The sequence below is a fragment of the Esox lucius genome, chromosome 3 (assembly GCF_011004845.1).
Source record: "Esox lucius isolate fEsoLuc1 chromosome 3, fEsoLuc1.pri, whole genome shotgun sequence".
Taxonomy (NCBI): Eukaryota; Metazoa; Chordata; class Actinopteri; order Esociformes; family Esocidae; genus Esox; species Esox lucius.
The window spans coordinates 27,290,952-27,315,028 of record NC_047571.1 but is presented as its reverse complement, the minus strand read 5'-3'; the positions used below and the strand labels follow the sequence as shown (position 1 = coordinate 27,315,028).

Genomic DNA, 24,077 nt, shown 5'->3' with positions numbered 1-24,077 from the left:
TCCATGCTTCACGGTTGGGATGGTGTTCTCGGGGTTGTACTTATCCTTCTTCTTCCTCCAAACACAGCGAGTGGAGTTTAGACCAAAAAGCTCTATTTTTGTCTCATCAGACCACATTGACCTTCTCCCATTCCTCCTCTGGATCATCCAGATGGTCATTGGCAAACTTCAGACGGGCCTGGACATGCGCTGGCTTGAGCAGGGGGACCTAATCCATGACGGCGTAGTGTGTTACTAATGATTTTCTTTGAGACTGTGGTCCCAGCTCTCTTCAGGTCATTGACCAGGTCCTGTTGTGTAGTTCTGGGCTGATCCCTCACCTTCCATATGATCATTGATGCCCCACGAGGTGAGATCTTGCATGGACCCGCAGACTGAGGGAGATTGACGTCATCTTGAACTTCTTCCATTTTCTAATAACTGCGCCAACAGTTGTTGCCTTCTCACCAAGCTGCTTGCCTATTGTCCTGTAGCCCATCCCAGCCTTGTGCAGGTCTACAATTTTATCCCTGATGTCCTTACACAGCTCTCTGGTCTTGGCCATTGTGGAGAGGTTGGAGTCTGTTTGATTGAGTGTGTGGGCAGGTGTCTTTTATACAGGTAACAAGTTCAAACAGGTGCAGTTAATACAGGTAATGAGTGGAGAACAGGAGGGCTTCTTAAAGAAAAACGAACATGTCTGTGAGAGACGGATTTCTTTCTGGTTGGTAGGTGATCAAATACTTATGTCATGCAATAAAATGCAAATTAATTATTTAAAAATCCTACAATGTGATTTTTGGGATTTTTGTTTTAGATTCCATCTCTCACAGTTGAAGTGTACGTATGATAAAAGTTACAGACATCCACATGCTTTGCAAGTAGGAAAACCTGCAAAATCGGCAGTGTATTAAATACTTGTTCTCCCCACTGTATACTTTTTACTGTTGTAATTTTCTCCTTAACCATTTTATAAAATCAATGAGGCACAGGGGTGCACAAGGGGTTTGTGGTATTTGGCCAATAAACCATGGCTGTATCAAGACACTCTGCATTGCATCGTGACGATTAATAGCGCTTATCTCTGGTATAATGTCCATATACCACAACCTCTTCTACCAAATTGCTTTATTATAGAAATCCTACAGAATACCCACCTGTCATACACAAAAGAGAATACTGAAAATTCATTGGTGGAATTTTATGTTAATATTTCCAACTGACTCCTCACAGCTGCATTGCACAACATTTGCCTGTTCACCACTTTGACCACAGCAAAAACAACGTAGTTTTGTTCAGTAAAATGTTTTCCATGTTACATTGCTCTGCAAAAGAGATGTTTTCTCGGTTCCTTCTGCCTTGCATGGTAATAACAGATCTGTTATCTGCATCCTGTGTTCTGTATAACCCTCTCCTGTCATGCACATTCTCAACACAACCATTTATGTGCAACTAGCTTCTTCTGGGTTTTAATGTTGTTGTTGTTTTTACAGGATGTCACCAGGGATAGGCACACAATATGCATCTTATTGCATAGCTAAGAAGCAGAGCAACTGTATATACATGACCTTTGTGTTTTGCTATAGAGAATGGGAGGAGTGGTATTTGGTTGTGTTTATGTTTCCGATTTAAAGGGGCCAAATGTCAGATTTTTACTATACTACTTGCATAAATGACCAGAAGACATCTGCAGTTAATGTTTTCACCTAAAGTGTAATCATTTTTTCAAAATTGTTTTGAGTACCTGCGATATTTCTCATCGGCCCGTCTATCAGTTTGCATTGACTTCTTGGCCTCATACTTGCTTTAGACACTCATGGTACTATCGCCCCACCCTAAACCAACTTGGACTAGCTAATACTAGTCACATCTTGTTTGGAAAGGGAAAAGGAGGCGGAGACAAGTTGTGAGATTCAGTCTTGTAACCGTTAGGAGCAGGATTCTATACAGTGCCCCTTTAACTTTATAATGTGGGGAAGTTAAATCAGAAAATTGGGAGTTTTCTCTCGTCCTCATGTTGAAAATGTTTCTTTTTTTTTGGGCTTATGTGTTTAGGGTTAGGTTAAAAGTTAGAGTTAGAATTAGGTTTAGGCATAAGGGCAAGGTTTGGAGTTAGGTATGACTGTTAGTTTATTGAGGTTAAAGTTAGATGGAGTTTGTTGTTAGGGCTGGTGTAAGGTTTAGGGTTTTGGTTAGAATTAGTGAGAGTAGTATATTTTTAGGGTGCCTTGGTGTCCTCATTTAGATAGCTAAGCAAGCATGTGTATGTGTGTTTATGTGAATGTTTGTGCTCCTGTGCATTAGTGTTCGTGTAAGAGTTGTTAAGTTTAATTTAATTATTTATGAGATAGCGGTAACGTTGCTTCCCAAACCCGCAAATGAAACTCAATCTAAGGAACCCACACAGGTCACATCAACCAATTACTTAATGAAAATGATCCGGTTTCTAATGTGCCTCTGGCCAAGGCTACTCCAAATTCCTCCTGCAGTCTATTACAGGAGCTGTAAAACAGAGTGTACCCAAGCCTCCTACCAAATGTTGAGGAAGCAGTCTGCATCTACAGACTAAGCCTTGTCAAAACTCAAAATGGCTGAGCCAGCTTTGGAAAGTATTACTTATTAAGAAGTACTTCTAATATATGTTGAAAGAGGGTTGGCTTCCTCCCTCTTTGCTTTCCCACACTCTCCCGCTCCAACAGAAACTGTCAAAATGTCATTTTTTTGTTTTATGAAAAGATGGGCCTATAGGCTATTGTTTTATTTTTAAAAGTGTTTTCCCCCCTTCGAAATAACCCCCCCCCCCCCCCCCCCCCCCATTTCAGTCGTTCCATCGGTCATTCCCAGATCATTTTGGGTTTCAGCCCGCCCCCTTCTTTCCCCCCTCCTGGAGGGCTGTCCTTCATGCAGTTGACTCCCAATTTCTATCGCTCGCTTACTTTCAGAACGATGGACAGCGCGTCCTCGCTCTCACCCCCAACTCCTCTTTCTCGCTCACACATACACACAAACAGACACACACTTTCTCTCTCCTTTCCTCTTTCTCTCCCTCGGATCTACCAGCAGGTTGTCTTGTAATGATATAGGCCTTAACAACAAATCATACCACGCTGCCAGACTACAAGACGGCAAAATATCATAATTATGCCTTGTGTGTAATACAATACTACAGACGCTATAGGCCTTGTGATCACCTCTGGTTACACATTTGGTTCTGCTCGACTATGCAGGTTGTGCACGCTATTATGCTGAATTTTTATGCCTGGTAATCCAAAACCATGTCTACTCCTATTTAAATATTAAACAGAGACCTGCAAGTCTCAAGTAATTGGAGGGTTTTTGACGATTATTGAAAACATTTTTGTTTAATGGACTAATTACGTGGACCAGGTGTGAATAGATATAATGTTGTGTTAAGTCCGGTTAGACGCTATAGGATTTATTGCACTACTTCTCAATGAGCTCTTTCATTTCATGTTTATGTTGAATGGATGAACGGAGAGGTTTATAGAACAACGTAATAGACCTATAAACCTTCGCAATGGGCAGCCTATGCGCATAGCTCGTATGATATATGAGGAGCTACACGCTGAGTGGAGACCGCAAAAGCAGATTCAGCTGGAGGAAAAGTGATTGTCTGATGATATGCCCGATGGTTTTGACTCAAGTGAAACGTCGATAGTCAAGACGCATTTATAAATTATTGGCTAAATAGCACAGATCAAGCCAGAAAAGGGTTTTAACACTTTCATCTCTATTTGTTAGTTATATCGCCTAGGCTATCAGATTCATCTATTGAGCGCACTGATGTGTTTAAAGCTGTATACATACTTAACCTGTATGCCTATTTGGCTAAAGCCTACCAATATTCTAACGAAGGCGGTGTTTTGGCCGTACGGTGACGTTATAAGGCAGGTCCTGGTCAAACCTACCAATGAGACGAGTCCGCTCTATTCTGCTGGGAGTGATCGCAATGAACGGGTGTCGGAGCTGTACAAGGCAAAGGAGCAACCACAGCAAGACGCGGCTATTAAGGGGATGCGGCATCGATACGCGGGAGCTGTCTATCAGCACCAAATCCCCGACGAAGAGCGAGGCAGCGCGAACAGCCCAGACCCAAACCTAGTCGCTCCAGTTTTCAGTCTGCCGCCCCCTCCTCCGTCTGTCAGAGAGCGTTCGGCTACCACCTCGCACTACCAGAACCACCACCAATTGCCTTGTTTAAACCAGCCCTCGCGGAGAGGTGTGCATGCCTGTCAGACGCAACACGGCGAACCCCCGCCTTTGACAAGCTACGACAGCGCCCAGCGACCTTCACACCTGGTCTGTGAACCCGCCGGGCAGCCAGAGCACCTGCAGCAGAACCTTTGGGCCGCAGCCGGCTCGCAGCCGCAGTCGGAGCAGCCTGTTTTTCAGAGCTGCCACTGCAGTTTTTCCGAGGAGGCGAGCCTTCCTCATCAGCGCCAGCCCCTCGCTCACCCGCCGCAGCCCTCCCCATCTTTGCCGCCGACGTCGTCCTCTCTGCTGTTTTTGCGAGAGTCTAATCGCGGGGATCATTTCCAAAGCAGTGCCAATTACCAACGGGCGAACATCGTGGAACGCTGCAGGGGAGGAGGAGGAGGACACCGAGACCAGAAGCAGTTGTTGCAGCAACAGCAACAGCAGCAACAGCAGCTGCACAGCGGACTTCAACATAGGGACCCCTCCCCTCAAGCAATCCGAGCGAACTCGCAGAAAGGGCACACTATAAATGCATGCGAGTCAATCGAGGCTAATCGGCGAGCTTTCAAGTCCGGTGCTCAGGACCTGCCACAGCAACTCCCGCAATTGCGAGCTCAACAACAGCTACTGGTGGGGAGCAGTTTGCCCATCAACTACTGCGCCAACGGCTCAGGAGAGCTATGTAGGAATAACCAGGCACCACTGCTGCGACGGCATCAGCAGCAGCAAGACGCACTGGGGCTATGTCCCCAGCGTCCGCAGCACTGTGACCAAGACCGCAATAAGCCGGAGAGGACAAACCAAGCCGAGCAGCTGCAGCGCCCGCGCCGCGACTCCCGTGTAAACCCACCGACGCAGCCGTACGGGGGGAACTCGTCTGCAGCCGGCAGTAGCAGCAAGAGCAGCGCTAACTACGGCTCCAGCTATCACCTGTGGCCCGAGAGCCCGCATAAGGGAGAAGAGAGGATACTCATCGATCATCATCAGGTAGCCTACATTTCTGTTTGCTCGTGCGCCGTCGCGGTTTGGCATTTGGATGGTCTTGAAACCTGTGAAGCGATTAAATTGTCAATACAACGTTTCCATTTCATGACCACGCCTGTCACATGATTTTCTGTGTGTAATAACAGCGCTATATATGGGATATTTGGTTCGATGGATCGGTTTGCGTTAGTGCACGTTGTTTCCCAGGTAACATTCGAAAGGGTCTAAATAACTGCGACTGCTTCTTCAAAGCACTCATGTAACCTATGACACCCCCCACGCACACACGCACGAACGAGCTCTCTTTCTCATACTCTCCCCCTCATTTCTAGTAAGCTATCTCTCTCTCTCTCTCACACACACACACACACACACACACACACTCATACAAACACGCACGCACACCTGTTCCACATTGCAGGAACAAGTCATTTTCTGCGTGTTGAAAAATGTAAATATATTCACTCACAGCCAGAGATAACTGTTGCACCTTCACAGTATGCTTCTGTTGCTACAGTTATGACACAACGTTTTGTGTTTAAGCAAAATATTACAGATATTCGGTGGATGCTGTTTACTGCAATGCACAAACGAATGAATGGTTTGGATGCATATACTGGGCCAAAGTCAATTCATGACATAATAGACTAACAGTAAATTATAATACATCTCAAATAATACCCCTCTTGAACGTGTATAGCATCGCTTTGTCTGCACCACCGAGCTCTTTTCACACTGACACTAGCACACAAAACCCAGTCAAACTCATTCACACGCACTGATAATGCACACACTCAAACTCACAGACTCTCCATGCACACACATTCTCCCTCTCTCGTGTACGCTCTCAATCAATGAACACACACTCACTTACTCTCTCACACTCTCACACACACACACACACACACGCACACACACACATGCACACAGCGATACACATAAGCAGTGCACACTGCTCTCCCATGTACACTGTGAACAACAGTCACTTGGACAAAAATAAAGGAGTATGGAAGCGTTTATGAAAATTGCTGCTTGGACAGACATGCTCACACAGTATCAAATGTTTATTGTTCATACGTAATATATATAAATGTGTAATTTATACTTGTGTGGACTTTCTTTCCGTTTAATGTTAGATGTGTTTTAAACCATCTGCATCGTTCAAGCACAGGTACCCCAGCGTTTAGCTACACCCACATCAATATCTGCTAAAATGTGTTGGTAACCCAAAACATGTTGGAACATTTGGGAATTATCATATTCTGCAGGCACCTTGCCTCATCATAACGTTCCCAGAACCAAAGTAGTAATGATCACTGGATTATTAACATTACATTGTGTCCATAGTAAAACCCCTTTCTATAGTCTATTAGACATGTGAACAAACTACTTCAAGAATTCTGATACACACTCGCACAATTATCTATTCATGTTTCCCTCAAGCTACATGGTTCTATCTTATTGACTTGTCCTTAATGAGGCTGGCTCCCCCCATTTGAAGTCCCTTAAACAAAACAATTGTGACAGCGCGAGACTGATAAAGTGTATACAATTACAGTATCCTGCCACACACCCGGAAACCCAATAGCTGCTCCTGGTTGATAGCAGCGTCGTGTTGTTGTCCAGCCTCAGTAACACTGGTGCTTTCAGAGTCACCTCGTCGGCCCCATTGTGAAGCTGGTGTAAGTACTTTTAATTCCTGCCACTTACTGGTGTAGATGGGCCTCATTGGTTCCGGCTGCAGACCGGTTCTTGTCCCCAGCCTATATACAGTATCTCACAAAGTTGAGTACACCCCTCACATTTTTGTAAATATTTGATTATATCTTTTCATGTGACAACACTGATCAAATTACACTTTTCTACAATGTAAAGGAGTGAGTGTGCAGCTTCTATAACAGTGTAAATTTGCTGTCCCCTCAAAATATCTCAACACACAGCCATTAATGTCTAAACCGCTGGCAACAAAAGTGAGTACACCCTTAAGTGAAAATGTCCAAATTGTGCCCAATTAGTCATTTTCCCTCCCCTGTGTCATGTGACTCGTTAGTTTTACAAGGTCTCAGGTGTGAATGGTGAGCAGGTGTGTTAAATTTGGTGTTATCGCTCTCACACTCCCTCATACTGGTCACTGGAAGTTCAACATGGCACCTCATGGCAAAGAACTCTCTGAGGATCTGAAAAAAACAATTATTGCTCTACATAAAGATGGCCTAGGCTATAAGAAGATTGCCAAGACCCTGAAACTGAGCTGCAACATGGTGGCCAAGACCATACAGCGGTTAAACAAGACAGGTTCCACACAGAACAGGCCTCACCATGGTAGACCAAAGAAGTTGAATGCACATGCTCAGCGTCATATCCAGAGGTTGTCTTTGGAAAATAGATGTATGAGTGCTGCCAGCATTGGTGCAGAGGATGAAGGGGTGTGGGGTCAGCCTGTCAGTGCTCAGATCATACGCCACACACTGAATCATATTGGTCTGCATGGGTGTCGTCCCAAGGAAGCCTCTTCTAAAGATGATGAACAAGAAAGCCTGCAAACAGTTTGCTGAAGACAAGCAGACTAAGGACATGGATTACTGGAACCATGTCCTGTGGTCTGATGAGACCAAGATAAACTTATTTGGTTCAGATGGTGTCAAGCGTGTGTGGCGGCAACCAGGTGAGGAGTACAAAGACAAGTGTGTCTTGCCTACAGTCAAGCATGGTGGTGGGAGTGTCATGGTCTGGGGCTGCATGATTGCTGCCGGCACTGGGAAGCTACAGTTCATTGAGGGAACCATGAATGCCAACATATACTGTGACATACTGAAGCAGAGCATGATCCCCTCCCTTCGGAGACTGGGTCGCAGGGCAGTATTCCAACATAATAACGACCTCAAACACACCTCCAAGACGACCACTGCCTTGCTAAATAAGCTGGGGGTAAAGGTGATGGACTGGCCAAGCATGTCTCCAGACCTAAACCCTATTGAGCATCTGTGGGGCATCCTCAAATGGAAGGTGGAGGAACGCAAGGTCTCCAACATCCACCAGCTCCGTGATCTCGTCTTGGAGGAGTGGAAGAGGACTCCAGTGGCAACCTGTGAAGCTCTGGTGAACTCCATGCCCAAGAGGGTTAAGGCAGTGCTGGGAAATAATGGTGGCCACACAAAATATTGACACTTTGGGCCCAATTTGGACATTTTCTCTTAGGGATGTACTCACATTTGTTGCCAGCGGTTTAGACTTTAATGGCGGTGTGTGTTATTTTGAGGGGACAGCAAATTTACACAAGCTGTTATACAAGCTGTACACTCACTACTTTACATTGTAGCAAAGTGTCATTTCATCAGTGTTGTCACATGAACAGATAATCAAATATTTACATCAATGTGAGGGGTGTACTCACTTTTGTGAGAAACAGTATATGTATATGTATGTGTACATGTATATGTATGTGTATGTATATGTATGTGTGTGTATATGTATGTGTGTGTGTGTGTATATGTGTATATTTATATGTATGTATATGTGTATGTGTGTGTGTGTGTGTGTGTATGTATGTGTATATGTATGTATGTGAATGTGTATGTGTATGTATGTGTACCTAACGGGATTGTGGGGTGGCATGTATCATCAGAGGGATGGATGACGAGACGGAGGGTGAAACTATCAAACGGTCACTGTAAAGCCTTTGGTGCTGGTCGTGCCCCACTGGAATGAGACTCAGTGACAACCGCCCCTGCGTGAGCTTTTGGAGGTCGACACACCGTGCACCCCCGTGCACCACCGTGCACCCCCGTGCACCACCGTGCACCCCCGTGCACCACCGTGCACCCCCGTGCACCACCGTGCACCCCCGTGCACCACCGTGCACCCCCGTGCACCACCGTGCACCACCGTGCACCACCGTGCACCACCGTGCACCACTGTGCCACCAACACTGGACTGATGCCGTTTCACGTGAATGTACGCGTGTAGCACGACGCTGTGCAGCTGAGGGCACACCGGTTGGCTTTGTTTTTCTCTTTTTGTTTACGCGTTTATTATTTTCCTTAAGGTGCTGTTTCACAAAATAACAAAGGTTCATCAAAACATGTTTTTTCCAGAGTAGTCTGTCACTGCCAGGCTGGCGTTTCTGTTGGGTGTGCTATTAGACTTAGGTAATTGCTATTGTGTGAGCCAAGACCCTACGTTGTTGACAGATTCCCGGTGTTGTTATGATTAGTGGTGATTGTCAAGGCCCCCCGTTTGTTGCCAGAAGAAACCTATTTGTTAATTTAAACTTTCTCTGTAGGCCATCGCCAGTCCCCTTGCACAACATTTGTTTTAGCCCAGTCAGGCGTGCAGCCGTGCCCTAAATATTTCCACTGGTTACCTCCCTGTCCTTAGGCTCAGGGTGGCCAACACCTTGAAGGTAAACACACACCAGTGACTCGCCCTCATTCATTAGCTGGGTGGAACCGGGCCACGTCCGGCTTGGAGTGAGCCTTGTGCTGTGTGAAGGCTCATATCACCTTGTACTGAGGCTGGATGAGAACCATCATTTTCCAGTGTGTTCGGCGTAAAGAACGGAGTGAGTACTAAAGGCCTTCAATAATATATCGGTGTTTTATAAAAAAATAGCTGCTGCTACTCCACGCTCACACACTGAAATAGATTAGTGTTCCGTGTTTGTTGCTATGGAGAAGAAAACCTGACATTGTATAGCTTCTCTACATTGCCTACGTACAAAGAATAAAGGGAACAAATGGCCTACAAGGTTTGACATACATTGTACACACATCGCACACACACACACACACACACACACACAAAACACAGACATAACACATACGCACACACTCACACACAACACACTGTGGAGCTGCTACAGTGTTTCTAATAGGAGATGGCTTTCTTGTCCTCTCCACTTGCACAGTTGACAAGGTACTCTTGCGCTTCGTCGAGTGATTTTGCACAAGGAGAGGTGCATTGAATTACGTGCAGTCCAGTTAAATACAAAGAGCAGGGGGTTTCCTCCGTAGCTCAGAGCAGTGCTGCTGTAGCCCTTCGTTCCTCGACATGTTATCGCAGCGGTCACCCATGTGTCTGCAGTGCTGACTCTAGCCTTTTGGGGGCACTAGGCAAAATTTGATTTGGCGCCCCCTCTCCCTTCGTGGTCGGGGGCCCTAAGCTACCTCTTATGTCGCTTACGCCTGGAACCAGCACTGGTTGTCTGTCACATACATGTTGGATCTCTTCCGCTGGTTTTTCACTTGATCTTTTTTTACCATGTCCACACGTGGAGCTTTGCGTAGCAAGTGGCTCTGTGTTTGTGATAGGGTAATTTTTGTTTGATCGTATCCAGGTTATGTCAGCCATGTAACATATTACAGGCCATACATATACTTGTGGCTGATTATGTTGTGAATCTTGCCCATATTTTGTGTCTGATGACCGGAACCGGAATATTGTTAATAATGCTACTGCAGTTCCATATTGAACATTCATCGTGATATTGAGAATGGAAAGACTAGTAATTGGCATTAAAGTGTAATCATTGTGATTTGTTTCTTTACATACACTAACGTTGAAAGGTTTGGGGTCACTTAGACACAGCCTTATACATGGAGCTGTGCTTTGGGTCGTTGTCCTTTTGTAGGAGAAATTTGGATCCAATTAAGCGCCATCCACAGGGTATGGCATGGGGTTGCAAAAGGAAGTGATAGCCTTCCTTCTTCAAGTTCCCTTGTACCCTGTACAAATGTCCCACTTTACCACCACCAAAGCACCCCCTGACCATTACATTGCCTCCACCATGCTTCACAGTTGGCGTCGAGCACTCCTCCAGCATCTTTTCATTTGGACTGTGTCTCACAAATGTTGTCACAAATGTTACCTCAATCTTTGTCTATCCATAACACTTTTTTCGAATCTTCCTCTGTGTAGTGTCTTGCCCATTTTAATCTTTTATTTTTTTTGTTAAGTCTGCGATACGGCTTTTTCTTTGCAATTCTGCCTAGAAGGCCAGCACCTCTGAGTCGCCTCTTCACTGTTGATGTTGAGACTGGTGTTTTGGGGATACTATTTAATGAAGCTGCCAGTTGAGGACCAATGAGGTGTCTGTTTCTCAAAGTAGTCGTTCTAACTTGAAGCCTCAATTGCTGATGCTCCGGATACTCAACTAGTCTAAAGAAGGCCAGTTTTTTCCTTCTTTAATCAGACATTTCTAAGTGACCCAAATCTTTTGAATGGTAGTGTATGTAGAATACGTTGCTCAGCACTTTATATAGTAGAACCACGCAAGTTTAAAATTGTTCCTTTAAAATTATTTTAATGCCATTGTAGTTTATAACAATTTGCAATTCTCTGTAATGTATGTCATACAGTGTAAGAATTGACCAAATAGTAGAGACACAGTGGAATGAAGGCTTCTATAAAGGTTTATTGGGTGTCCCTTTGAGGGGACCTTTTGTTTTGGTGCCAAGGAGAACCCCTTTTAGGTTCTTGGTTGAACCTTTAATCTACCCTGTTAGGGCCATCGCTTTAGATCCTACAGGGTCTGACAATAGCGGACTGCAGTTTGTGTACGAGGTATTTCAGAATACTTCACCTTTTTCAGACTCCTTCTGGTTCTCTGACTGCCCTGTATATGCAGGCACTGTGTTTCACCCCATGGTTTAACGGTCTAACCCCAGCTAAGATCCTGGCAGTCTGAGGTCTGCGTGTCAATGGAAATTCTCAAGTCGACACACCACTTTATTTTCTCCCGTATTAAACACAACGCTGCTTCGGTCAACCTCATGAAAATCCCTTGGGGCGGATTAATAAATATTCAGTGTAGAACAAAAGTTGCCGTCGGCTGAAAGAGAGTAATTTTAATGCGTGAAAACCGCTTATAAACAACACAAATATGAATGTGTGACATTTGTTTTCACCGAGACGTATGATAGTAGCAGGTTTTCCGGTCTTTGTGTTATATTTGAACTGCTTATACACAGTGAATATGTATGATATGATTCTGGAGTTTGAATACAGTCTCGGTGTTGTTTATTATATATTTTTATTTACTCATAGAAAGCAAAGGTGAAGAACTTAGTCTGCAAATAATTGTACATACTGTACTATTTATGTATCCATCGAAGGCTTAACTTAAAGAATATGTTAATATAAGACATATTAGTTTTTGAGTCATTGTTTGCCTGGTTCTTCTTTGCACGTCATATAAATTGGTCTTGATCAACAGTCTCAGTTTGTGACTCAGGATTCTATTATGGTCACACTTCCTAGGGTCCACACAAAACATGAAACAAGACACAATACTGAACATAAGCAGACAATTGCCATACAGAGACAACTTCATTGCAACTGAATGCTCTACGTAGATCCACATCACATTATGCTGTAAACATTGTAATGCATTTTTAAATAGCTGAAATTGGCTCCACAGTTATTGACCCTGTTGTCAATTGTGGCCCTTCCCACAATAGAGGCTAAGAAGAAGGTTCAGCCCAATTTCAGCAGCTCAACTGTGGCATCAGTAGTAAATATGAATAGGTAAGTTAGAATGCTGTACCACACTGTAGAGTGTACACGTGTTACACATGTGTAAAATAAATTTTACAAATTGCTTTGCACTGATTTCTTAGCTTGACATTTTAGTTTTATTCTCTGCATATACATAATTTATAAAGGACAAAGATAAAATACTGTAAAGCTTGTTTCTGGACTTTCATGCTCTTCACTGGACATTCTGCATTGGTCATCTTTAGAGAAATAATTTTAGGGAAACAAAATATTTTCCCAACAAAAACAGACAATCACTTAAAATACACCAAGATGCAGGTACATTTACAAGATGTAGGTAAATCTTACCTGAAGGGATCAGAAATTCTGCAATATGATGAATTTTAGCAATTTTTAAGCATTTTTGAAGTTTAAGTTTTCAGTGGTTTTAGGTAATGGGATGGGGATGGACATTGTAAAACGTTCATTGTATGGTCTATGAGCCATTTACTGTGCAACCATTTACTGTGTGGTAAATTCATATAAAAAAACAGAAATACTTTACATAAGTACATAAGCACATGATTTTATTAAATTATTTTACAATGGCTCAATAAATACTAACCACAGCTATCAATATACCTTAACATAGTTAGTCCTCTGTTTTATGTTGGTGACATTTGTTGATTATTTAATTACAGTGTGCAACATAAAAGGCAAGTAAACACTTAAGTGGTTTTAGGTCATGGGATGGGGTTGGACATTGTAAAACGTTCATTGTATGGTCTATGAGCCATTTACTGTGCAACTGGAAAGTATTCAGACCCCACAAAATTCAATCATGCTGTATATTTAGAGAATAGAATTGAATTACACCAAGCTAACAAATCACTGCAAAAACCAAGCAATGTCAAAACTGTATTATAAACACATACTGTCCTGTATACAGTACAGCAATACTGAAACATAGTGTGGTATAGCATTGTAACTAACCACCTATTCTCATTTCTAAATATTCTTACTGTGCCTCTGAAAAATATTCTCCACCCTTGGACCTTTCCACATTGTGTTGTGTTACAAAATGGATATTATTAGGAGGTTTTGCCACCGATCAACATCAAGTGAAAAATAAAATCTGCTAAAGGTTCTAAATGAATTACTAATATAAAACAGGAAATAATTGATTGCGTATGTGTTCAACCTTTTTATTATGACACACCCGAACGAGCTGTGGTGCAACCAGTTGTCTTTTGTGGAACGGAGTCCACCATGGTCTTACAATTCAGGTGTTTCATGTTATTACAAGTTAAACATTCCAGTCTCAGGGAGTTCCCACAGTTAGTTTCTATAGTTCCTAACAAAAACAACATCATGATGACAAAGGAACATTCAAAGCAAACCTGGAATAAGGTTATTCAGGGTATAGGAACATTTCCAAGGCAGTGACTATTCTCCTGGAGCACAGTGAAGTATTATTAAGACTTGGAGAGAATATGGCCCAACTGTGAATCGGAATAGAAAAGGTCTCAAAAAACAGAGTATCTGGGTAGAGAAAGGCACTAGTCAAGGTGGCCACCAAGAGGCCAATGGCAACTGAGAACACCATCCCCACTGTGAAACATGGTTCTAGCAGCAACTCCAACACCACAACACACGGTGGAAGCCTGGGAGACTGGCCAGGACTGAGGCAAGGATGAATGGAGAACGATGCAGAGAGGTCCTAGAAGGACACTTGATTCACAGTGCACAGGACCTGAAGATGGGGGTCCTGGGGTCCTGTGCACTGACAACAACAACAACAACTGAAGGTCCTTGAGTGGTTGAGTCAAAACCAGGCCTTCAGTCCAATTGAGAATATGTGAAAATTGTTGTTCACCAAAGGTCCCCGTCCAACTTGAGCAATTTGGCTAAGAAAAAATGGGCCGGCATTGTTGACAAGTCCAAGGGGGGTGAAAACATTTCAGAGGCAGTGTACCTCTAGCTATAGCTGATTTAATGACTTTGGGCTGGACCCACTACCCAGACTCACGCTGGGCAGTGATTGACAACATGGTCAAAACATTGTGGCACACATTTCATCTAAAACTGTAGTCCTTTGTATTCCTCTTTGAGCCACTCCGCCACCATCTGTACCCATCTGCCCGCCCCCTTGTGTCGTCCATTCGTGCAAATAGGAACTTATAGTTGACCTCTTCTGTTCATGAAAAAGGACTGATTGCTGATTGAACTGTTGTGCTAAGAGATTTTGTTTATGTGCAGAAGAGGTTCACATTCAAGGGAGTAAATTGTGTCAGCTGTGACCAAACGTTTTTCATTTTGTTTGACAAGATTTATTCAACTGAGTTTTCTTTTTACAGAGTTGTGTTTACTGTTTTGCAGAAAATGGGCGTAGTGTTGACATTGTTGCAAAAGCAATGACAAATAACTGAAAATGTATACTGCTCTGCCCATTAGGTTGTAATGAAGATCAACTGTACCCTAGTTTTATTAAAACAATCTCAGCAATCGAGTAAAAATATCATCATCATTATCATAAAACTCCACTGATTCGCTGGGCCACTCAGGAAACCTCTCATCAGTTATATGCGTGTCTGTGTGTGTATCTGTGTCCATGACAGATGCAGTAAGAGAATAACTGAGAATAGTTGTGTTCCTAGTATTTGAGAGTGAGTTAGCGAGTGAATGAGGGAATTCATTATTGAGTGGATGGGGTGGTGTCGAGTGAGTGAGTGAGTGAATAAGCGAGGGAGGGGGGGGGGAGTGGGTGGATGGGTGGGTGGGTGGGTGGGTGGGTGGGTGGGTGAGTGAGTGAGTGAGGGAGGGAGGGAGGGAGGGAGGGAGGGAGGGAGGGAGTGGGTGGGTGGGTGGGTGGCTGAGTGAGTGAGGGAGGGAGGGAGGAAGAGAGAGTGAAAGAGTGAGTGAATAAGTTAGTGATTGAATGAGTAAGATAAGTTGGCGAGGGATTAGATGAATCTGTCAATGAGTGAGTTAGTGAATGACTTAATGAGTGGCAGAATTATTTAATTAGTTAGTTAATTAGTTAGTGAATGAGTTACCTAATAAGTGAGTGAGTTAATTAATGAGTAAGTTATTTAATGGGTCAGTTATTGAGTTAGTGAATGAGTTAGTTGATGAGTGTTTATTGTGTTAGTTTCTGTTTACCATTATGGTCTTCCTGACACACTCTTCCATTGGTGGTCATGTGGAATATGTTGCTCCCTGCAGTGTTTTGAAACATCTGTTTTTTTCCACAGTGACACTGTGATGCATTTCCTCTTTGGGAAGAGTTCCCAGACCTCAACATGCATCTCTGGGCATGTTTTCACAAAGGGGAGGGATTTACAGCAGAATCCGTCATGATGCTAACAGCAATATGGTCTAAAACGGTGTCATTGTCTTGGACACATATGCGCGTGCAGACGAATGTGCACCGCCACACACAAACACAAGGCACTAGCGTACAATCTGGCACCACGGTGTACATAGCTATGAAGTTAGATACTTTTAGCGGTGGACGCAAGCTGTTATTTATAACACAGACATCATGAACAATGAGTCAGTGAGGGTGGTCAGTTTGACTGTAGACCTTGCTGTCTCTGAGGCCATGTTGTGAAGTGCGACACCAGACCAAGTGGCGGTGAGACGAGTACGGAAACCCCAGGCTGTGTCTCTAGCAAAAGCCCCCTGGTGTGGTTCCACTCCGCGTCTCTGTGGTACATACAGCTGCATAGACCTCCATTATGGCCATCTGATTCTTAACCCAGTCACGCACTCTCTCCAGGCTCCTTTTGTCACCGCAGGAGCTTCTTAATCAACCCTTTCATCGCCAGTTCCGGCTTCCTTTTTCTAACGGCCCCCTTCCCTTTGGTCTCCCTCTCGCTTTCTCCCTAGTCACCTCTTTTCTTTTCTCAAGTGAAAAATCGTTTTTTTTTTTTTTTTTTTTTTAATAGGATCAATTTACACTAATGGACCCTGGGTGCATTAAAAACCGCAGCACTTAATAAAAATGAAAAAATAAAAAACATAATAGAAGGCAACTGTAGCTGGGGGCTGTGTGCAGAATTCCCTGAACTTTTATTGTGTCAGACGCATGGGCAGAACTCTATAGAGCATCCAGGGATAGCCGTTTGTATTATTTTATGTGGGCCTCCCAACCTCGAAACAGCGGTGGGTTGAATGAATAGTACATCGTGTTAGTGGACTGGGGGGTGGGGGGGGGTGGGGGGGGGGGGGGGGGTAGAGTGAATACAAATGTGCCACGATTCCAAACTGCTCCTGTTTCATTTAGCAGAAAGAGAGGGTTATAAAACAGATAAGGAAATTCAATTAGTTTCTACGGGGAAAGGGCTCTGCCGGAGTCAGAGTCTTGTTACGTGACATTTTGTAAGGGCTTTCTCCTAGAATAGGCCTGCAGGACAGATATCTTGTTTCGTCGGTGGGTTTCTGGGATTTCCCTGGACTATTAAGGTATTGCAACAGTTTTTTTTCATGCATGATACTTGAATATAGAATACGAAAAAAGCAGAACAAATGTGTTGTGATTGTGAAGTCATTGGAGTAAGTTTTACTCCAGAAACAAATGAGAGCCACCGTTGAGTTCTGGGTCTGGGTCTGGGTCTGGGTCTACACTCCACATTAATGCCTTGCTCTTTGAAAGGGACAGTTTCTATAATTAGACTCTTCCATCTCAGGACAGAGCAGAGTTCACACACACCAACACACACACACACACACACTGTGCGTCTCCCGCTCGGTTTCCTCTGTCCGTTTCGGTCTTACTCACTGGCCAAGCTGTAACTATTGTTTTGTCATCCTCGTGTTATAAATCCAAGGCTGGACATGTCCGACGACTTCTCAAGTCAATATTTCCTGAGTTTGTTGTGATATTGATCCGTCCCATTCTATAGGTGGTACTGGGCACTCTCCCTGTAATGTATGTTTCTGCCTCAGGAATGAAAGAAATGGCCTCTGACAGGATTTAGTAGAGGCTCGTTCTAAGAGTGACTCACACCCTTCAAAACCAACGCCGGCTGGACTGGCGTTGTGCCCTGCCGTTGCATTCTGAGGCCGTGAATTTTGTGCTGTGAGAAAAAGTTGTCAGATTATACCAATGAAAGGCTGTTGCCTGCTGCAATAATCTCAGAATAGAATTTATGACTGTCAGTGTAACGCTGTGAGCAAGAGGCAGGACACAGGCGCAGGGAGAATGGAGGACTTTTAATAAAAATAACCAAGACGAAAACAGAACAGAACATCGTTGCATAAAGATGAAAGCAAACAATGACCAACAAGGCACAATAGGGAAGGAGGAATTTAAACAGGGACATTGATCAGGAGCACAGGTGAGAACAATAACAACAAACAGGTGTCTCAGGACGTGACAGTCTCCCAGCCCCGTGAGAAGGCGAGAAGCCCATGGAGCCATGGAAGGAGGAGAAGGCGAGAAGCCCATGGAGCCATCTTCATACTCTTGGATCCACCTCCGTTGGGGTCCCTCGTCTCCGTGGGGGTCCCTCGCCTCTATGGGGGTGTCATTGCATTGCACCCACCGCCATAGCGACCCCCCCCACCGCCACCGAAAAAAGGGGGAGCTATCCACTGAACAGTCACTTGCTCTCTCTCCTGAGTGCTCTGTTGAACAGCTGTGTCCTTTACCATGGTCTGTCATTCAGTAACGTTGAGAGCAGGAGGCAGGATATAGGCACAGGGAGGACGTAACAAAACAGAAACTAAAACTCAAAAAGGTTACAAAAAGATATACAGAATACAAGAAGGAAGAAGGAATTTAAATAGGGCCAGTGATCCGGAGCACAGGTGAGGGGACAAACGAACCTAAACAGGTGTGCTTGCTCCAAATGAGGGAGAGAGGGCATTGGATCTTGCTGGCATCGAAAGCCTGCCAGGACGTGATAGTCCTATGCTGTGACATGGGGAGAACCTTCCATAATAGGATAGTCTGAAGTCTTCCGAAGTGTTTGTACGTGTGAGAGCAGAGGAGCCTTTATTGTTATGAAGGATGTGTTTGTGTGAGGATAAGTGCAATTCTGTGTGCCAGCTCAGGAATGTGTGTCCCTTTCCTGAATTTGTGTGTGTGTGTGTGTGTGTGTGTGTGCGTATGTGTATGGAGGCTGAGTCTGACTCACAGTGGGAGAGGCAGCATGTGTGTGTGAGTGTTCAACATGTATTACACCTAATCCAGATTTTATCTACATTAATCAAGCATCAATCAAGCAATGAAGCGGTAATTGGAGTCGATGGAGGGAAATGGACCAATAGCGCACATGAGCCAAAACAAAGAAGAACCTGTTGGAGACGATAAGGACATTATAATGCTGGCCCCGTTTACACATGGAACAGAGGTACTGAGTCACAACAGGATTTGACACACATCAGTGTTTAGTGAGAGAATTCAGAACTTTTTCTGTCGGGGGTTTTAAACACCGGCATGTCTTTTTTATATTATACATTCTGACCAATGTAAAATCTGCTAACCAGCCAACGTTATTAATATCCAGATATTGTGTGTTAGCATAATGTGCAATATCATACCATGTCACATTGTGCGCTAGCATAATCTACAGTAACACTGTGCTCTAAAACACCTTTATAATCAACTGAGTTTATGATACCACAGGAAACACAGCTCTGTCAAACCTCTCTGTAGGCAGGAAGTTCTTCTCTTTGAATGCATCATTTGGTCGTCTTTAAACATGGCGCTGATCTAATTTGTCAGACAGGTCCAATTTTGTTTTATCACTCTGCAGGACGTTTGCTTTGTCAACCGCTCAAATCAGCTATAGACGATACATGCTGTTGAGTATTTTCTTGCAACCACTTCAGTTGTCAACAGGCCTGAAAATTCATGCCCGCTGAGATGAGGCCAGAGCCCAATCCTGGTCCAATGTTATAAAAAATAAATAATTCCGGCCCCCAAAAAAATCTGACTACAAAAAGAAAGATAATTACATTGTTACAGTGTGTACATAATGAAAAAGTTAACTGTGTACACTGGTGTTGAACACAATGAGACAGCAACCCTGGAAACCAGGAAATTAAAATAAATGAAAACTACATTTTGATAACTGTTAAATATGCTGTGCTTTATAATTTTGTTGCATATTTAATTTAATATTTATTAATTTGAACTCATGCACATCGTGTAGGTCTCTGGCCTGTTTTTTAATTTGTGCTCTGCTCCTTTTGAAAAGTCCTGTAATAAACCTGTTCAATTTATTTTGTTAAGACCGTTCATATTATATACATTTTATCTAGGGTTGTTTTTACTCTCCCAAATGGCTAGAAGAATATAAATAGGCTACTGTAACATAGTGACAGCACATGCTGTTACACATAATATAACATGCACAATGCTAAATATGCCCCCAATCTAATCACTGTTATCCTGTTATTTGACTTAGGTCAATAACCATTAAATTAATAATGATAATAATAATGAATTTAATCAATCAAATTTATTTCATAAAGCTTTATTTACATCAGGAGTTGTCAAAAAGTGCTTTCACAAAACACCCAGGCTAAGACCCTAAAGAGCAAGCAACAACATGGCAGATGCACAGTGGCTAGGAAAAACTCCATTAAAGGGCCGAAACTTAGGAAGAAACCTAGAGAGGAACCAGGCTTTGAGGGTTGGCCAGTCCTCTTCCGGCTCTGCCAGGTGAACATTTTAACAGTACAAATTGTAATGATCCTTATTTTGCACATTATCCTTAGTTATACTTTATATTTAGTGGGCAATTACCATCACCTCCAGAGACATCCAGACCGCTGTGCATCCTCTGCTTTTCGGCAAGCTGGCCAAGCACGCCACGAGGGCACCAAGACTGTGGCCAGCTCCAAATGAACTGCTAATTCCAAGTGCTCTATATTTCTTTATGATACCAACTGTATCTTAAAAAATGGACAAGGTTGAACGGACGATGCATTGTTTAGTAAGTGGCGTCTGTCCGCAAGTTAGAAAGTGAAAAGCCAGGTGCCTTTGACTATTAGCTTTGACTGTAAGCGCAGAGCGACATACAGTTAGTTCAGGAAATAATTGGACACTGACACAGGTTTTGTTATTTTGGCTGTTTACCAAAATATATTTAAGTTACAGTTAAATGATGGATATGATCTTAAAGTGCAGTCTCTCAGCTTAAATCTGAGGATATTCACATCCAAATTGGAGGAAGAGTTTAGGAATTACAGCTCTTTAATATGTAGCCCCCTCTTTTTCAAGGGACCAAAAGTAATTGAACAATTGACTCGAAAGAGGTTTCATGGATAGGTCTGGGCTATTCCTTTGTTATTTCTTCATCAGTTAAGCAGGTAAAAGTTCTGGAGTTGATTCCAAGTGTTGCATTCGCATTTGGAAGCTGTTGCCGTGAACACTCAACATGTGGTCAAAGGAGCTCTCTATGCAAGTGAAACAGGCCATACTTAGGCTGCAAAAAAATAAATCCATCAGAGAAATTACAGGAACATTAAGAGTGGCCAAATCAACAGTTTGGTACATTCTGAGAAAAAAAGAACACACGGTTGAGCTCTGCAACATAAAAAGGCCTGGATGTCCATGGAAGACAACAGTGGTGGATGATCGTAGGATCCTTTCCATGGGAAAGAAACAACCCTTCAAAACATCCAGCCAAGTGAAGAACACTCTCCAGGAGGTAGGCATATCATTATCCAAGTCTACCATAAAGAGAAGACTTCACGATAGCAAATACAGAGGGTTCATCACAAGGTGCACACCATTCAAAAGCCTCAAGAATAGACAGGTCAGATTTTGCCAAAAAACATCCGAAAAAACCAGCCCAGTTTTAGAACAGCATTCTTTGTACAGATGAGACTAAGATCAACCTGTACCAGAATTATGGGAATTTAAAAGTATGGAGAAGGCTTGGAACGGCTCATGATCCGAAGCATACCACTTCATCTGTAAAACATGGTGGAGGCAGTGTGATGGCATGGGCATGCATGGCTTCCAATGGCACTAGGTCACTAGTGTTTACTGATGATGTGACAGAAGACAGAAGCAGCCGGATTAATTCTGGAGTGTATGGGGAAATATTGTATATTTCCCCATACATGTTCCCCATAATATTTCTTACAATATTTTTGTCCAACCCCTTGAATTAAAGCTGAAAGTCTGCACTTCAACAGCAGCTCGGTTGTTTCATTTCAAATCCACTGCGGTGGCGTACAGAGCCAAACTTATTAAAATTGTGTTACCGTCCAAATATTTCCTAACTGTAGATACCTAACTGTAGATTCACCGTATCATTTCACTTAGCCTGTGACAAACATGAGTATGTTGGGGTCAGTCAATGGGGACTTTACATGCTTATTTTCTTTGTGTCACCAGATTGCACAACCCTGCTAAATGGCATGTGTACCAAAATGTTTATCATAATAAAATAAAGACAAGGTTTAGTAAATGTTGCACATAAAACTAGTTTTATTTCTTGCAGCACACAAGTGTCACATGAAATAGAGCAAGGAAACTTTGCAAAGTGAACATTTCTGTGACTGAATAACAGCTCTTCAACTCCACAGGGATATTGGTGGGAATTCTGGCTTCTCTGACTGCATGCCCTCCTGGTTGTTGTTTTAAAATAAATATTGTTGTATTTTTTTTTTTTTATCACTGTGTTGCAAGCCTGGCCTGGCCTGGCCCAGCCGACTCATTGTCGGACCCGGCTGTCAGGCCATGTCGGGTTCGGGCTGAGAAAGTCAACTGCATTTCCTCGGCAGTTCACTACAGTTCCATGATTTCATTACAATGCTAACAATGCAATATTTTGGGCTGCAGCTGTATGTTTTTATATAGTAGCCTATATATTATATTTAATATACTGTATATATTACTATGCATAAAATTGCATTGTTATCTTAAGTGCTGAACACATTTCGGGTGTCAAGTTAAATATCAAATACAGAAAAATTTATGTCTAGGCTCTGCTGTTCATGAGAACACCTAATAGAACAACGCACAATTTTCAAAAAACCAAGAACTGAATTCCAATTCATTATCTGAGTTTTCCAGCCCTGAAAGAGTAAACCATGCTGCTAATGAGGTCTAACTGTATACGTGGTTCCCCCGAGAGAGTGACGAATCCGTAGTTAGAACACTCTAATCACACTCTTATTTTGACTCTCTGTACAGTGTCTCCTCTTTGTAAGGACACCTTGCATGTTCTAATTAGTGTACAATAGTGGCGCCGCTGAACATTATTAGGCCCCAGCGATGACCAGTCAACACAGGCAATATACCCCCCTTGTCGACTCGTGGGCTCTTTGTCTTGTTTTAGCCATAATTCACATTTCCTTCTCCAAGGGGAAAGAGACGATGATAATGCCACTTCAGAAAGCCTGTAATTGTGCCAGTTATCAAACTGCCGTCATTGTAAGCACAGGCTGGCTCAAAGGACAAGCCAAACTGATTCCACTGAGGAAACTCCCCTTGTGTTCTCTTTTCTTCTGGGAAATGCACAATGACTGTTGTACATACAGTAGCATTACACTCACTTTTTTCCTTTTTCTTTTATTTATACATTTTTGTGGATTTTGTGCTTCTTATGGATAGAGAAAAGCGATAGCGGAGTGTACTGAAATAGCATTGGGCCCGGAATGTAACCCATGATGCACCAGTACCTGTGTACCAGAGGCATGGTTTTACTAAGAATTGTACTCTCTTAGCAGGATTCAGTATAAATGTCCCTGAATGCTGATTAGCAGAAACCTGCGTTGATGAGAGAATCTGCCAGGAAGTAGGAGCTGGGGGTCAGGGGGGACAGAAGCCAATCAATTGATCCCCCTCACAATAATAACAACATTTTGGAAACATTTTAAATGTGCCCCCCCATCATGAAACTCACTCATACGCCCTTGGCTTCTGTGTAAAGCATGCTCTAATTGCGTGTGTAACAGTTTGGAATAGAAACACGTCATCTCAAGGTTTGTGGTATATGGACAATTCACCAGGGCTGACGACAATGGTGCTCAACACTGTGCCTTGTGGCTTGAGGTCAGAATGTGTGAATATTGACTATCGATTGAAATGCCGGCACAGATAACCTCACTTTTTTTTTTTAAACATATGGTTTTTGTTTCATATGGTTTGAATAGGTGGTGGTCCATCTCTACTGGGCAGACACACTGAGACCCGGGGCTGGCGCTCTGGGTGGTCTGGCCCCGGTGCCTATGGGCCTGTCATAGAAACATGACAGCGTCTGTGCAACGTGACAAATCAGCAGCTATAGTCTACAGCTCTCCATCTCAACAGGGGCCAGCTGAGGAGATCCCCAGGGGTCTGTCCTCTCTTTATTTACGACCCCACCCCCCTCCCTCAGTTTTCCCTCCACACACTGGCCACATCTCAGAATACACATATTATTCTGGTTCATGCATGCTTGTGTGATCACAGG

The 24,077-nt window shown here is 43.3% G+C and overlaps 1 protein-coding gene across 8 annotated transcripts in view; it reads left to right on the top strand.

Annotated features, from left to right (window-relative positions):
• Positions 1-3,946: 3,946 nt before the first annotated feature.
• kcnn1a (potassium intermediate/small conductance calcium-activated channel, subfamily N, member 1a) overlaps positions 3,947-24,077 on the top strand; it is a 55,204-nt gene continuing 35,073 nt past the window's right edge. For all 8 annotated transcript variants that reach the window (XM_013132024.4, XM_013132023.4, XM_034291441.1 and 5 more), the window contains exon 1: positions 3,947-5,184. In XM_013132024.4, the coding sequence (XP_012987478.1) occupies positions 4,015-5,184 (1,170 nt within the window). In that variant the 5' untranslated portion in view covers positions 3,947-4,014. The remainder of the gene's footprint in view (positions 5,185-24,077) is intronic.